The following is a 17,328-nucleotide window of genomic DNA, read 5'->3' on the forward strand; positions in this document are numbered from 1 at the left end:
CTCTACTTATTCCAATCCTACCCTTCCTTCACTGCTTTTCTCAAGTTCCTTCTCCAGAAGGCCTCCCTGCCTCTCCCATCACACGCATATATTTTTCTTCTTTGCTACTTTATTGTATTCGTTGCCTCTGCTAGGGCCTTTTATTAACACCTTCTTATGTGCAAGTCTCAGCTCTTCACTAAGTAATAAGCTCCTCGCTGGTAAGCAAGAGGAGTGTCCTATTTGTGTTCACTTGTTTTGTGTTCCTACTAGTATCTGGCAGAGCATTAGATAGAGAATGACTTTTTATTAATACTTGTTGAATGGAAATTATAGTCTCTTAAGAATGTATACTAAATGCACAAATATTCTAGTGCCTGACAATCAGCCCAACACTTGGCCTGGATTTTCTACAACCTCCAAGAATTTGGGCACTTGAACCTAACAAACTGAAATTGAGGGTCTGTCCACATTGCTTGGGTTCCACTTCATCAATGAGATGGGACTTTTACCCTCTAGCTTCTTGATTTCATATACCTTATTGAAGTCAGGCACTGAGGCATGGAACAAATATGAGTTTTTGAGTCTGTGGTTTTTTTTTAAACCAAACAGAAACAGTTATATAGAGATTGAAACAGCACTTGATTTAACCAAGTACCTTGCTGAAGAAGATGAAATCATAGTGTGGCATGCAGTTTTGGTGAACCTAGTGACCAGGGATCTTGTTTCTGATGTGAACAACCATGATATATATCCACTATTAAAGGTAATTTCATTCTTTGTTAGATGGGTTTTTTTTTTAATTTCTGTCTTCCTCCTTCCATATTTTAGATAGTGTCTGTGAAAGCAGTCTTTCCCAAAATGATAGTCTATTTGTTCTGTATATATTCATTTTCTTAGGAATGGTTGTTTACTCTTAGAAGAAAATACCTTAGTCATAGACCTGGTCTAGGAGATGAGTATGAGAGAAGTTTGGACAGTTTCTTAATTCCTGGTGAGGTATAAATGTGTCTTAAGAAACCAGAAGTGGATGGAAATGGTATGCCTTTTTTTTTCTTATAAAAAAAAGGATAGTATCTATTAACAACTGTTTCCCTAAAAGATTCTTAGTCAAACAGAATGATTTTTCACAATTCTATATCCATGATTTATATACTCTGATTTATAGGGCCGGCACTTAAAACCAGAGAGTTATATGCCAAAAAAGTAAACATTTTGAAGCTGCTTTTGATATTGGGAAGAGAGATGGGGAAATTAGAGTTAATGAATGAAGAAATAACCATGCCATCTTGTCCTTATAAAAGGGGAAAATAACATCTATAAAAGGGGAAATTTCTGTTATTACATCTTTAACAGTGATCATAAGAAAGATGGCACAGGTAAAACCAAAGCCAAAGTTTGGGAGCAGCCCCTTGGAGAGTTAAGGGCCACAGACAAAACAGCAAGTGTGTTCGGTGATGATTCCAAGTGAGATTCTGGGACAGTCTGAAGGCGAGATCACAAGCACTTCGGGGTTCCAGACTTTCTTTTATCTAGTGTACAAAGTGCTGATGGGAACATACTTGAATGTGGCATGGCGACCAATAGGAGAAGGCACTTGTTGGTGGGATCGAGGTGGCTCACTGATAACATCTGATCACTGGTTTTGAGTAAAGAAGTAAAAGCTAATGTTTGTTTTTAAAAATTTCAATGAATAACATTAATTTATTCTGAGGGATGTATTGGTAAGTGTATGACTATTGTAATCTTATTATTTACCAGCCGATAGCTCAATTGAAGAAATTTTATTTTGGAGTCAGAGCTTAAATTAGTCCAAGGCATAAATCAGTATTCCTTGGTTTTTTAGAGATATATATACTAAGCATGGAAGTTTCAAGGTAGAAAGTTTGTTTTATATTTCTCCATTTTTTCTCTATTTTAAAGACAACTGGAAATGTTTGGGTGATAGTAAATGATAAGAATGGTTAATATTTATTGAGTTCCTACTATATGCCAAGCAGTGTGCTGACACACATCATATTGTTTACGTATTGCTTATGTTTGAGGAAACTGAATGTATAGAGGTTTAAAAAGTTATACATTTAGTGACAAATAAAGATTATTTCTGAAGAAATATCTGTCACCTCTCTGTTAATGTCTTTTCAGACAAAGAGAAAAGCAGTGTAAATTGGGTGTTGTGAGCAGAACTAACAGTGTATTTTCTTTATTGTTTATAGAAGTATCTGTTAAAGAGACTTATCTCAATATGGAATACTTATTCAACTATAATTCGTGAAAATGTGGCAACATTGCAGGATGACTATTTAGCTCTGTAAGTACTTTTTGAGCAGTGATCATTGAATTAAATAATTCATATTGATGGATAGGCTTCCAGATTCATAAAATAAGATACTAATAGTTATGATTCACTGAGATATTTGTGTGCCATTTGAGAATAGTAGATTTGGGATTGGTGAGCTACATGTATCCTAATAGGAAATAGTAGTTTGGGAATCTTAATTTACCTGCAAAGCACATACAAGTACACACAGGAATTTATAGCTTGATATTCTCAAATCTTAGGCTACTGGTTGAAATCTTAAGTATGTGGTACTATTGATGATGGGTTGTGCTAAGCAAAACCAGCCTATACAAACAAATTGAAGGGTATGGGAAGAACACAGGGGGAAAATAATCCCCTCTGTATATTATTGATGACAGAGGGAAAAATTCCATTATTTATGTCAGACAGAAATTCTAACATTATGCAGATATGATTAGGGAGGTTGACAGTGAACTGTATCAGTCATCTGTGTGTGAGCATGACCAAGTATTGCAAACAATTTCCCCATCATTGGTTCGGTTAGGGGACTATGCCTGTTGTCATGCTGCTCTGGGAAGGGGGTGAAAGGCAAAGCAGGGCTGCAGTACCTCTGGCCTCCCTGTGACACAAGGTTTGTGTGTGTAGGCTGGGCTTCCAGATTTAGCGAGGGAATCTGTGACCAACAATGAATGGTACAGGGATTATATTTACAGCTCTAGTCAACATCAAGCCGAAACCAATTAGTCCAAGTAAGAAATACAAAAGGTGGTTATTCTCTCTCACGAGCATCCTTCTGAGAGGGGAGAAATTTTAGAGCTAGGGCGTGTGAATGGGCGAACATAGGGTTGGATTTACAGATGGATGGAAGACAGTGGGGATGAACTAGGATGGAAAGTGGGTAGGCAAGTTGTATAGGCAAACAGAAAGGCCCAGCCAGGCAGCCCCTTTGTTAACCAGCCATGGCCTTGGCTCTCCTAAACTGGCCTGAAGTGACCTGCTTTTTGTAGCATCCCTGGGCCAGTTCTCTTCAGAGCAATCTCAGGGAGTTAGACTGTGCTTCCAGAGAATTCCATCTTGCTGCTGCCAGCTTGGGGTGGGTGGGGAGAGGAGTGAATGTGTAAATGAGTGCCCAGAACTGTCTCTCAGAAGGTCTCCCCCCCTGGAGATTCTACTTCTGCTTATCAGAAGGTCAGGCCAGGCTGGGATGAAACTGGAGGGAGGGTGGAGCAATGGAGATTTGGCTCTTGGCATTTTCCAGAAACTTCTGACCCACTTGAATTCCTTTACCTCTTACTCCAAACTGCAACACCTCAAGGCACCGCTCATTTGGATTTATCATTGTTCTTCTCCATGTTCTTTTGAACTTATTTCATTTGCAATCATAATGTGTACCTCTGCTCAGCTACAAAAACAAAGCAGAAACCTCCGTTCTTTTTCTGGAGACACAGTTAATAGCCAGGAAGAGCAGAGGAAGAAACAGAAGCTTAAGCCAGGGGAGGCTCGCTGTCGAAGGAGAGAAGTAAACCATCCCCTCTGTTCTCATGTGCAGAGAAAGAACTTTATTTTTAAGTGTGTTATATCAGATACTTAAAAGTCATTTTTTTTTTATCTGTAAGGGAGTTATTATATAAGGGAGGAAAAATAAATTGATAACAGATGTGACGTGTGTGTACACCTGTGTGTGTTTGAGGGAGATGAAGGAAGGCAGTAATTTATTTCTTATCTTCAAAAAGTACCAGTCTTGGAGCTTGTTTGGTGCCTGAGAGCCTCTCAGCAAATATTTCCCTGAACCTTAAATACAGTTGCCATCCACAAAGGCTATTTTTTAACAAACCTGATGTTATTGGAAGGATGTTTTAAAATACCCATCTTTTTATGAAACACATATTCTTGGCGGCAGAAAAAATAAATGTAGTAATGAAAAATACATGTTTTTCTTCGATATTTCCTTCAAGAATATCACTGGAGAAACTTTTTGGAACTGCGTGTTGGTTGGGTCTTGAAGACTGTCTTCAGCTGTCAAGAGACCTCTTCAGAAACTGGATGAACCATCCAGAGAATGAGTAAGTGTAATATTGTAGTTGCCCTTCTTTTTGTCCTGTTTCAGCACCAACAATTTCTCTGCCTTTTGATGCTCTTACTCTGGGAATGAACATTTTGTTTTTACTTAGATAATCTCTCTCTCTTACTATTTTTTTCAAATGTCCTTTAAAAAAACACACACACAATTGTCTCATGGAGGTCTGTGCATAGCAATAGATTAGAATTTATACACGGAATTCTCATCCAGGACCTCTCATTGCCAGTGCATTCCCTAATAAGCACTTGTGCTTATTTCGAGTCTTATTTAGGTTGTTCATTATAGTTATTTATTCACATATGTAAAAGTGCATCAGTGCATCTCTTTCTGTGTAAGTTTGCAGTCTCACTGACACCTGAGACCAACACTCTGTCATTTTGGTGTTATTATATTACCTTTAAAATATGACCTCAGATGGACTCTTAGAAAATGTGATAATAAGATATGAAACCAAACGGAGTTATCAACATAACACTGTCTGTACTGTTCTAATTTACTTCTCCCTCAAAACTCCTTAGTTTCTAAACTAATTTGATGATCTCAAGATGTTAATATGAATGAGTTTTTACAATTGCTTCTCTAGATTCCTACTTTTGATATTTATATCTGAGATCACAGACATTTTTTCTAGATTTATACTTCTAAATGTATGACAACCTAGATTAACATATAACTTAACTACTATGAAAAATATCATTGCATGTTATACCTTACAGAATACCTTATCCGATTAAAAATGTGATTTTATGTTATGGCATTGCCTTGGGAAATGATAAAGAATGGGATTTTTTGTTAAATATCTACAATAATAAAACAAAGGAAGAAGAAAGGATTCAACTTGCTTATGCAATGAGCTGCAGTAAAGATCCATGGATACTTAACAGGTGATTATTACAATTTACCTTGAAAGGGTTCTTGGTGGAAGAATGCAATTAATAAACCAAAGGGAGAAAAATAGAAATAAGCTAATATAAGAATTAATATGAAACATCCTTATAATTCAGTAACTTAGAACCATATGGGATTTTAACTCCATTTATTTAAATTTACTCTTTCCATGGGATAATGTTTACGTATTTATTTTCTGCCACATGCGCTTTTACAGATATATGGAGTATGCCATCACTACATCTCCATTCACTTTTAATGAAACAAATATAATCGAAGCTGTGGCAGCCTCTGAAGTTGGCCGATACGTTGCAAAGGACTTTTTAATCAACAATTGGCAAGCTGTGAGTGAAAGGTAAGGAGGAAATGTGAGACCTCTCTTTCATTTAGGTCATTGGTTTGGTGCTAGTGGCTCAACTTTAGTCTGGCCAGGTCACTAAAGTCCTTTGCATTGATCAGAAAACTGATAAATTTTCCTGCATTTAGTCTCACCACAAATTAGCTGTGTGAAAGATAAGGTCACTTATCCTCAGTTTTGCCTTTTTGTGTGAATGTAGATTTGCATGGGGGACTTATCTACCTCAGTTTCCTACTGTGCCCACTAAGAATCTTGTCTTCAGAGACCCAGATTAGAGCAAGTCATGTTTTTTGGTATGAGTGCACATCATCCATTCATTTCTTTTGTGAAGTACATCACCATATCTTTAAGAAACAGCAACAATGTTCATTACTACATAAGCTTGGATATTGCTTGTGCCTTTTGTCAGATTCCCTTTGTGTATCTGGCTTCCATGTTCTCAAACTTTTTATATTTCTCACCTTTTAAGATTAAATCTGCTTGCTACTTAGCCTGCCAGGTAAAATAGACGTTGAAATGCACAAGTCAGGCAGCATACCCTCGATAGCTGCTCTTTCTAGAACATGACTTAACCATACGTTCGTTTTGTGAGGGGTGGGAGGGTGGATCAAGCCGTTTTATTGAGGGGCTTCAGGGGAGGGTCGAAGGGCTGGGAAGACAAGGAGATCTGACAGCATCCTTCTCCAGGCCAGGATCTCCCCAGCTTCACAGTCTCTGAAAGCCTGAACCATACATTCTGAAAAGCCTCGAATAATATGTCCTACAACTATTTGCATACTGAAGAGTTAGCAGATCAGAGTAGCCAACAGTTCAGGTACATACACAGCTGTAAAGTTGGAAGATACTTTTTGCAAATAAATTTAGGTCTTTGGAACAGAGGATATATTTAGAATATAAATGTTTTAAGAATCTGAATATGGTTCTCTTATACAGCAAAATAATGGAATGTTTTTCTTTTACGGACATGTATTGAACACCTTTACAATACACCAAAAATGTATTTTTAAATCAGAAATTTTAAACATGTAGATAAAATCTCTTTTGTACAGTACCGTTTTTCTGGCTTATCAGGGGGACATGCATAGCGTACTCACATATTGAGAAAATTGTCCTTATCTCTTGTTTTAAATTATCATTCTAGGTTCATTGTTCAGAGAGCCTTATGACCTTGGGGGTAAATGATGTCTTCCATTTTTGTTTAAGTCATTAAAGGTAATGCCCTCCTTCCCAGGTCCTACTTCCCAGTGGGAATTTGGGAGTTGGGTATACATCAGAAGTATTTACTCAGGTCGCCTTGTTCCATGAGGTTTCAGAGGTTCCAGCCTCGTAGGGCTGTCTGTTACTTTCTGTTCTCTCTCCCTGGAGCTTGTATCGAAAGCTCTGACCCCCATGCCCTCTCTCGGGCTGACATGCCTGGCTTTGCCAGGACTGGAAGCCATCTGCCCTCTTGCTGCCATGATCGTTTTGCCCAAGATCATTCACTTCAGCTACAGTCCCTGACTGTTTTCTTCCAGAGCATCCTGCGGAACAATCTAGCAGCAATTTTGGAATTAAACTGCTGAGAGAACAGCTCCTTTAAAAAATAAGTGATGATTTTCCTGAGGGCCCAGCTTGTAATCACCACAGCCTATCAGACTCTCCATGCCTTCGGATGCCCTGCCGGGCCCTGAGAAAGACGCAGCTTCTCAGTTAGTTCCCAGGCTCAGGGCTTATTAGTGCCTGGCACTTAGTGTGCACTTGTACGTGTTGAGGATTGTTCATATTGTTGTTGTGGCCCAAGGTGACATGGTACCTGTCAGTCCCGGGCCATATCCACACTCAGATGGGTGAGCCTAAGCACAAGCCAGACACTTTCTAATGTTGCAGAGCTTCGTAATTACCTGGAGTGATTCATACACCTAAAGACTCCCAAGCCCACCCTACCCCTTGAAAATCAGAATCTGCCAGAATAGGGTGCAAAATCTGTACCTTTCTCTAGCACCCCAGGTGACCCAGGTGTAGTTTAACATGGAAACAATTGACACTGGATTAAAACATTATCTAAGCCTGCATTGCTCAATATGGTAACTACTAGCTAACATATGGCTATTTAAATTTAAATTAAGTACAATTAAATAAAATTTAAACTTCAACTCCTCAGGGAATTCCCTGGTGGTCCAGTGGTTAGGACTCCACGCTTCCACTGCAGGGGGCACAGGTTCAATCCTCGACCCCTGGTTGGGGAACTAAGATCCCATAGGCCTCGTGGCACAGCCAAAAAAAAAAAAAAATTCAGTTCGTCAGTTGTACTAGCCTTGTTTTAAGTGCTCAGTGTGGCCAGTAGCTACCATACTGGACAGCTCAGATAGAGCGTGTTTCCATCCTCGAGTGAATTCTACTGGACAACACTGCTCTAAGGGGGTAAAGCAGCCCCTCAATTTATTTTTCCTCTCTTTCTATACCATACACAGCACATGTAACTAGTTAAGCCCCCCAAATGGCTTTGAGCAACCCATGGGAAAGATTGCTCTTAATTTAAGTGTGTTTTAATTTTTATTCCTCAGAAGAACTTTTTTCTGCAGTTGGAGAACAGAAACATGTTTGCAACGCTCTCTAAAAAGTCCACTGTCTAGCAATTTGTTTAAATGATTTAACTGTATCAAATACGAGTCTAGAAGGACTTCCTTTAAAAAACAGAACAAACTCTAAACAGGTATTTCATTATCCCTAAGAAGGTCTTAGAATTGTAAACGCATTCACTTTTAACCATGGCTTAAATGCTTTTATCTTTTATCAACAAAATGCCATGCTCAGAAAATAGATGCCTTTCCTTTCCTGTTTATGATAAATGAAGCTCAGTTCACTCCTCTTACACATTCTGCTACAAAAAGTCTTTGAGACTCAAATAAATTTGCCTTCTACATCTAAAACATTTATTTTTAGGATTCAATTTATAGTCACCAGTCTTGCTGAATTTTGCAAATGATTTTGAATAGACAGTAATATTATATATGGATTGTTAAGAGGAAATAAAAGTTCAAATTAATAATCAAAATGTTATATACATTAAAACGGCACAGGAATGCTTACCTTATTCTTTGTACATCAGAATATTTACTTAGCACTTATTAAACAATTATATTTGACATGAATATTTGTATGTCACCAGTCTTCATAAAATGATAAAGGTAGTATAAAAGTGTAAGTAAACAAATGCGATGACAAATTAAATTTTATGTTATTTAAGTGAAAAGGATTTATTTTAAATTTGCTATAATGTGACTGAACACTCGCAAATTAGCTTTGAAACTGGTATTTCTCCAGTGTGTTTCACTGAGCATTATTCATGGAGACCCTGACAAGCCTTCTGTGAACAAAGGCGACAGTAGCCCATCGGTTTGGAAACTGTCTATTTTAACCTCCACAAATTCACAGTATATGTTAGCATCATAAAGCTCCAAGAAGCCGGTCAGAAGGAAATCTAGCATCTAGCCCAGCGGCTTGTCACTGTAATCCTGCTATGTACTGTCTATGCTAATGTAAACAAAGTGTCATTCTGCCAGTAGATCAGTTGTTCCAAGCGAAAGACAGATGAGAAACTAAATTCTCTAACCCTCTCATCTGGAACTTTAACTAGAACAACACTTATTTATTGATGGCCTCTTAGTTAACATTTAGGCCTTGGTTTCCTCTTGCATAAAATGAAAGATGTTGTATGTGATCAGCTGTCAAGTTCTTTCTGGTAATAAGAAGTTCTGGTTTTTCTATGCCAAGGCACAGTTAGTTCAAGCTGTTGTTGGGAGTTATAAAGTGATTAAGACATGGTCTCTGATAAATGTGACAGAGGACAGATGGAGAGTGCTCTAGGGATTCAAAGAGAAGAAGGGGGATTTGAACAAGCAGGTGGAAAAACTCACCTTCTACATGGAAGGGAGGACACCAGTAATTGCCTGGGGGCCAGGCTGAGAGTCCAACTTGGGACTGATCGTCATAACTGGCTGGAGCTTAGGGCCCTGGAAAGGAGGCAATAGGGCTGGTCAAGCGTTAGAGTTGAGACACTGCCAATAGCAGTCCAGGAACATCTGCTCGCCTTACCCAGGCCCCAGATTCTTCCCAGGGAGCCTAATCTGAAAATATATTTTGGAACACTTGCTTGAGTAAAACAACTTTGGTTTGATCCTGCTTCTCAGTCCCACGTGCAGGGCACTGCACTGGTGGCTGTGGGGTATTTAGTTAATTGTTAGATGAGAGGTGATCTTTTGGATACTGATCCCAGTGAGGGAGCTTCCACTAACCATAAAGACATCTCTCAGGTTCCAGAGAAATCAGTATGAACCTGCACTTGTGCATAGCTCCTATGAAGAAATGTGTGAATAGACACGAAACAATAGGATTTTTGTGACTTTTTATTGGATGTGGTAGAAATGATGTTTGTTTCATGCTTGTTATGTTGCTTTTGGCTTTCATAAAATGATGCAGGCTTCACCGCCTACAGGAATACCCTAGCTTTATTTGAATATAGAATACAAGGTATCATCACTTTCAAACTCAACCGATCCAAAACGAATCTTATCCTCTTCTTCACCAAACCCCTTATTTCTTCTCCAAATATGTGATACTGGCTAAAGTCCTATGCTTGAAAAACTTACACCCTTTTTTTTTAACTTTTTATTTTAAATTGGAGTATCGCCGATTAGCAATGCTGTGATAGTTTCAGGTGCACAGCAAAGCAACTCAGCCATACATATACACGTATCCATTCTCCCCAGGTTCCCCCTCCCATCCAGGCTGCCACATAACATTGAGCAGAGTTCCCTGTGCTATACAGTAGGTCCTTGTTGGTTATCCTTTTTTTTTTTTTAAATTTCTAGTATGGCACTTCTGAACATCCTGTATTGCTTTTTTTTTTTTTTTAAAGCAAGGCAATGCTTTTTTTTTTTTAATTTATTTTTTATTTATTTATTTTTGGCTGTGTTGGGTCTTCGTTTCTGTGCGAGGGCTTTCTCTAGTTGCGGCAAGCGGGGGCCACTCTTCATCGCGGTGCGCGGGCCTCTCACTGTTGCGGCCTCTCTTGTTGCGGAGCACAGGCTCCAGACGCGCAGGCTCAGTAGTTGTGGCACACGGGCCCAGTTGCCCCTCGGCATGTGGGATCTTCCCAGACCTGGGCTCGAACCCGTGTCCCCTGCATTAGCAGGCAGATTCTCAACCACTGCGCCACCAGGGAAGCCCGGTTATCCTTTTTAAATATAGCAGAAACTTACACTCATTTTTACTTCTACTCTGTTGTATTTCATGATGGGGAACACAGAGTTGAAAGGGTTAAATTGGAACAAACTGAGAGAATTAAGATGTTATCAGAGTGGTGTGCCCAAGCACTGGAGGACCCATTTTCACTGGGTCAGGCGAGTTACCTGGCTGCCTCCATGCTTGCCTAAGTGGCCAAGCTTGCTGCAGGAAATCAGACACGGCAGGGGAAGGGATGGGAGGGGAGGGCAAATGTGAGAAAGGAGAGAAGCGGAAGGTGAGATGGACTAGTGTCCCAAATCACGCTGACTAGCACTGAATGTTATCAATTTCTTGAAAGGGCAACTATCCTGACAAACATTGGCTCCTGTCTTCATGTTAATACTTTTGACTACTGGTGGGCTAAGCTATCTGTAATGTATATATTTTTGTTGAGTACTATTTCAAAGAGATTGCTCTCTCAAGCAGAATGATAAATCATCTGTCTCAAAAATATCTCCTCTTGAAACTTTCAAGAACAGGAAGGAATGAAGTGTGCCAGGCACCCTGATAGGCGCTTCAGTGTACATTATCTCATTTAATCTCCATACCAATGCTTCTAACTATATGTTATTCCCCATTTTTACAGTTTATAAGTTGCCCCAAGGTAACTTCAAACCCAGCCCTGCCTCTGGGGTAACCTTTCTCCTGTATGTGGTAGAAAAATCACACATTTAGCAACGTAGGTATTTTTCTTTTGTTTCCTACTTTTTTTAAAGTCTGGAACTCAGTTTCTTTGCAAATTTTGTCAAATTTCTTGAGTCATTTCACAGGCTTTTTAAACCTAGCCAACCAAAATGAAGAACTAAGAAATATTTCTTCTTTCCCCAGAGAAACAGATTTGGTTGCCTGAATTATATGTAGATGGTCTCTTATCCTCCACTTTGCTGAAGCAGACTCAGCTTAAGTTATAGCTGGGAACTTAAAAAGGACCAAAGCACTGTTTTCTCTCACCTTTGTCTGTATATCATGCCAATGTTAACTCTTACAAGTTTTAATTTCAAGTATACATTTTTGAAGCAAATCAATTGTGTGTATTAACTATCAACTATCAAGACAGTATCCTGATTCAACCCTTTCTTGTCCAGGCCATTATATTAACCTTATTTTAATTTTCTTTCTTTTTTAATGCATCCAAAAGTCTTTCTTTACTTTTTTCACTACAGCAACACTTTGAGCAGGTATGTATCTGCTGTTTTTCCATAGCAACATTTCATGGCTGTTTTTCAGACAATTCTTGTCAGTTATTCAAGGTCACTAAGCTAAAGGGGAAGTTTCAGTTACCGTACCTGTTTGAGGGAGCTTAAGGAAAGCCAGAGTACTTAGCCCTCAGGGATCGCCAACATTTTGAGAATCTCTTTCCAAAAAGCATATGCAAATACAGAAGTTTCAATAAGCTTTCAGGGTATTTTAGTCAGAGTTTCTGAAACTGATTCTATATTAACTACACTTTTTAAGGAGTATACTTTGAGTATTTACCTATTCTCTTTTAAATTTTCTTAATTTGGGTATGTGACATCTATTCTAAGCAGTTCATTTTGAAAGATAAAAACAGTTGTTGTTACTGTTTTTAAGAACAGCTTTTTATATTTAAATGAAACTTTTAAAACTATGTGTTACACAAATCAATATTAAACTATAATTACTTCTTTGTGCTAATAGACTTTTCTATAGCATGAATTTTCTGTGAAAAGATGAAGCTAAACAAATTCATATATGGTTTTGCTTAGATTTTGGAGTTAGGAATTCATAGGGGCTGTATACTTAGCATTTATCTGCTCTGTAGCTTTGTCTTGCCAAACGTGTTCCACTCCTGATTAGCATCTTGTTGCTTTGTAGGTATGGAACGCAATCATTGGTTACTCTGTTGTACGTAATAGGGAGAACCATAAGTACGGATTTACAGATCTTAGAGGTAAGTACTATAGATATTGTGCATTATAAAGACAATTTAGAAGCCATTTTTTATGTAATTTGGAGTTGCTAAAATTAAAAATAATATGCTTTTCTGAATTGTTACATCCTATGCTCCATTGATGCTGTTATCACTGCAGGAAATGTCTTTTAATTCTGTCTTGCTCTTGAAATAGAGACCATTCTTGTTCATGGAGGGTTGTGCTTCACCTGAATTATTGCAGTAGACTATGCGCCGGGCTCCCTGGTGCCGGCTGTTCTTCCCTCCATCCCATCCATCGCATCACTGCCGGTCATCGCCCTGCTCCCAAAGTTTCAGTAGCTCATCATAGTTTTTAGAAGGAATTTTAAAATCTTTTCATTAGCACACGAAGCCCTTCATAATCTGGCCCCTGCGTTACTCCCTGGCTTCACTTTTGCCCACTTCACCAACCAGTGTCAGAGAATAAGAGGCATAGGTGCCCCCGAACACTTTTCCTCTAGTTACACTGTACCACGTAACAGAATTTCTTAAATTATCATGTTGTTGCACGTTTCCCAGATTTCAGAAACACTCTACCTTCTGTCTGGGGTGCCCTCCTCATGCCTGTCCTTGGCTGGGTAATTCCTAATCTTCCTTTAAGACCCTGCTCCAACCACATATTCTAGGAATTTTTTTTTTTTTAATAAATTTATTTATTTATTTTTGGCTGCATTGGGTCTTTGTTGCTGCATGCGGGCTTCTCATTGCAGTGGCTTCTCTTGTTGCAGAGCATGGGCTCTAGGCGCGCAGGCTTCAGTAGTTGTGCCTCGCTGACTTCAACCGTGAGCGGTTGTGGCTCACGGGCTCTAGAGCGCAGGCTCAGTAGCTGTGGCGCAGGGGCCCAGTTGCTCCGCGGCATGTGGGATCTTCCTGGACCAGGGATTGAACCCGTGTCCCCTGCATTGGCAGGCAGATGCTTAACCACTGCACCACCAGGGAAGTCCTGTAGGAAATTTTTAGCTAACTAATTTACACCCTCTCCTCCTCCACGCTCCCAGATCATCCTATGTAGTTGTTACTATGAGAGAGACAGGAAGAACTGGTAATTCCTGAAGGAATGATCTTTGTTTGGGTTTTGGCTTGCCTGAGGCTGAGCTGTCAGGACCTGATTTAGCAGGGATTCCCCAGACAAGAGAGTGAGGGGCACACCCAAAAATCCTGGAACGAAAGCTCTTAGAATCAAAACTGAGTTTGTGTTGATATCTTCAAAAGTGCCTCTGTTCATCTTTATCTCTACAAAACCCAGTAGTTTTGTTGTTGTTGAATGAATGAATGAAGTTTGTATAACTTTAGCAGTTCCCAAAGTTCCAAAATTCTATAATCACTGACAGTTCATTAAAAAAAATACAAAAATGGATTGAGCAGTAGTTAAATTATTGTAATTTTGAAAACAAGTGAGTTAGCTACCATGAATATCTTTGTCAACAAGCTGTGAATGACCAACAGTCCTACTGCAATGTATTGGTTCACATGATAATATTGAAAACAATTACTAAAAAAAGGTAAATGAAAAGAAAGTCATATGAATCCCTTTTCCCTCCACACCAGCACAGTTTTTATACACTCTCCGAATCTCCTGCTCTGGTCTTTCTACTCCACCCTGCTGGAGCTTGTCCTCACTCGTGCTCTCAAGCACCCGTGAAGCCCCACACACACAGTCCCCCAGACCCACACTCCCCTCCCACCCACTGCAGCTGCTCGATCGGGGGTGGTGCTGCTGGTGTGTGGCTCCCACTGCCTGGGAGGAATGCCCAGGTGTGGGAGAGAATGGGAGGTTTGCTCCTGGCCCCTTAAGCTACTTTTTCCTAGAACCTTATTTATCTTTTGCATTGTAGTTAGACTTGACAACCCTATTACTACCTAATTTCAAGTACATTAGGGTTTATGTGACCTTTTGTGAGCTGGTAGGGTACACTATCATTTTATGGTAATGTGTGTTCTGAGTTATAATCCAATGACACAGAAATAGACTTTTGGAATATGATTTATTCAATTCAATTATTATTATCCCAATTATTCAATTGGGATCTGTCTGGCTTGAATGTAATATTGCAACAAACGTTCCCATAACTGAATGCTTGACCTGACTCAATGAAGGAATTTAGCCAATGGATGAATCCACTATAAATATTCTTAAATAAAGGGTAACATTTGTAAAGACATGGATGTTGTATACCAGTTTTGAGCTTTGGAAGTTGCAAAGTTTCTTTTGAAATAAGGAAAGGTCTCACTGTGTCTCTGTCTACAAATCTTGTATAATATCCAATATGCATTCTGGAAATCTTTATTGAGCACCTACTACGTGCTTGGGGAATAGAGCATTGAATAGAATAAACAAAGTTCCTACTTCCTGGAGCTTCCAGTCTACATCGGATTCTTCAGGACAGGTGTGGTCTTCATCACATTTTCTCAGTCACAGTCTCCTCAGGGACACACCATATAGGGACAGACATTTCTACTCATTCCAACTGTCATCATCCATTCACAAGATCATGTCGCTACTTACCATGAACTTTGTCTTACTGTGCCTAAGTGAGAAGTTCAATTGCACTGATGGACCAACCGTCTCTTTGTCCTTTCAGCTGCAGCAGTTTTGCAGTAACATGTTGGAGGAGCACCAGAGACTCACAGTTCAGGCCAAATTACAGACAATAAAGAATGAAAATCTGAAAAACAAGGAGCGAAGTGCCAGGATAGCTGCGTGGCTACAGAAAAACACATAATTTAGTGGCAACTTTCGGCCCTTCTCTTGCATATTATAATGTGCTCACGGTTTTGTCTTCCAATATTCTGTGAGTCTGGAAAACCACACGTTTTGTTATTCGTATTTCAGTCACATTTACTACTTAGAGTCCTGTTCTTCCCCTCTTGTCACGTTTGGCCCTGAAGCTCAGTGATTGTTGAGGATTTTGCCAATAATGCTGTATTTCTGGGGAAGATTTTGCTTCATGTTGGGCTATAAACCACATGATTTACTTTAAATGCCTTGGCAAAACAAATTTACCGTAGAAAATTTTGCTTGTTCTGTTGTGAAGGCCAGTGGAATATTACATCATTGGGTAATGAGCACATTCTTTTCTGAGGGAAATACAGATTTGCAATACTCTAGGGTTTATTTAGTTCAATATTTAAAAGAGTAATGAGCAAATGAGACAACAGTGTAAAGAAATAGAAACCAGAAAAATAATATTCACTAGAAGACAGACAAGCCAAAGAAATGCAAGTTTTAAAAAGAAGAAACAGACAATTTTGTGAGCCACGTTAAGTGCCCCAAAGGCAAGAAATGTGTCTCTTCCTGCCCGTTTCTCTCTCCCCAGTGCCTGCTGCATCACACCACGCTTTACTGGCTACTAACTTTATGGTGTCACAAAGAGACCTGGGATCGTAGGATCCATGAAGTACCCGTAGGATTGCTGTTGTGGAGACCAAATGGAAAGCAAGGCTCTGCCCTGAAGCTCTTGACTGTAATTCACCTGTGGGACAGACACTCTTTCAGCCAAAGTTTAGCAGCAAAAATGATGATGTCAACAGACAATAGCAATTATGGGCTAATCTCCAACGCAAAGGATAATGGTCAGATAAAGAGTAATAGAACTAAAAGATTAACCAGAGCATAATCTTTATAGCTTTGCACTCAGCAGATTAAGTTTGAAATGTGGTTTCATTTGGCCAAATTGAACCTGCTTGTAGTTTGGACAACTTTAAACATTTTCATCAATCACAATGTACGGAATTAGCTTAGTTTTGTTACCCCTGATTTAATCAGGACAGCTAAGGCAAATCATCCTACTCTAGACTTTGTGTGTACACCATTTAATTCTTGATTTAATTTTAATTTTGTTTTTACAGAATGGGGGTAAAACTACAGATCTTCTATCTACCTCAAAGTGGTACTGTAAAGATTAAGGACTATGTCAATGAAAAACCTTTAAATATGTCATATAAACTCAAGGCAATGTGATCTAAGGGTTTTTTCCTATTTCTTCTGTAAGTTAATGTACCCACAAATTAAAATGCAAGACAGAAGTTCACTTTCATATTCACTTCACAAGAAGATACTCCCTGAGAGGGAATGGGAGGCTATGGGACTTGGCCATGAGGACAGACCAAAGCACAGCCTGCACAGACTTGACCATGGGCCATAGGTCAGAGAGATTTTTCTTTAAATTTAACAATTTAAAACTATAAGCAATAAAACGTCTCCATGTCTTCAAATTGTCATGTGTGCAGTATCTTCCTGTGTTTTCTTCAACGTGCATTCTCTGTTTCCTGTATCCCCTCCAATCATCCAACTCATCGTTCGATAACCATGTCACGTGTCCTCTCAACTGCTTTCTCCTCCTTTCTTTCTCTCCTCCACTTCCACTCCCTTCCCCTCCCTTGTGTTCCCCTGTCTTCCTTCTCCCTTTCCAGTAACCTCTGCTTTCCTTCTGCCTGGTTGTCCATGTCCCCTCTCCTTGATCTTCCTCCCCTCCTGTGCTCTCATTCGACCAAGTGTGCTTGGAGGCTGGCACTCGGGATGC

General features: G+C 39.4%; 1 protein-coding gene across 1 annotated transcript in view; it reads left to right on the plus strand.

Annotated features, from left to right (window-relative positions):
- Positions 1–17,004, plus strand: part of LVRN (laeverin) — an 87,683-nt gene extending 70,679 nt beyond the window's left edge. Inside the window, exons 14-21 of the mRNA XM_059919419.1 lie at positions 592–745; positions 2,196–2,290; positions 4,237–4,344; positions 5,078–5,245; positions 5,467–5,604; positions 12,709–12,784; positions 15,388–15,597; positions 16,123–17,004. Coding sequence (XP_059775402.1) covers positions 592–745; positions 2,196–2,290; positions 4,237–4,344; positions 5,078–5,245; positions 5,467–5,604; positions 12,709–12,784; positions 15,388–15,528 — 880 coding nt within the window. The 3' untranslated portion in view covers positions 15,529–15,597; positions 16,123–17,004. The remainder of the gene's footprint in view (positions 1–591; positions 746–2,195; positions 2,291–4,236; positions 4,345–5,077; positions 5,246–5,466; positions 5,605–12,708; positions 12,785–15,387; positions 15,598–16,122) is intronic.
- The last annotated feature ends 324 nt before the right edge of the window (positions 17,005–17,328 follow it).

This window comes from Balaenoptera ricei, chromosome 3 (genome assembly GCF_028023285.1).
Source record: "Balaenoptera ricei isolate mBalRic1 chromosome 3, mBalRic1.hap2, whole genome shotgun sequence".
Taxonomy (NCBI): Eukaryota; Metazoa; Chordata; class Mammalia; order Artiodactyla; family Balaenopteridae; genus Balaenoptera; species Balaenoptera ricei.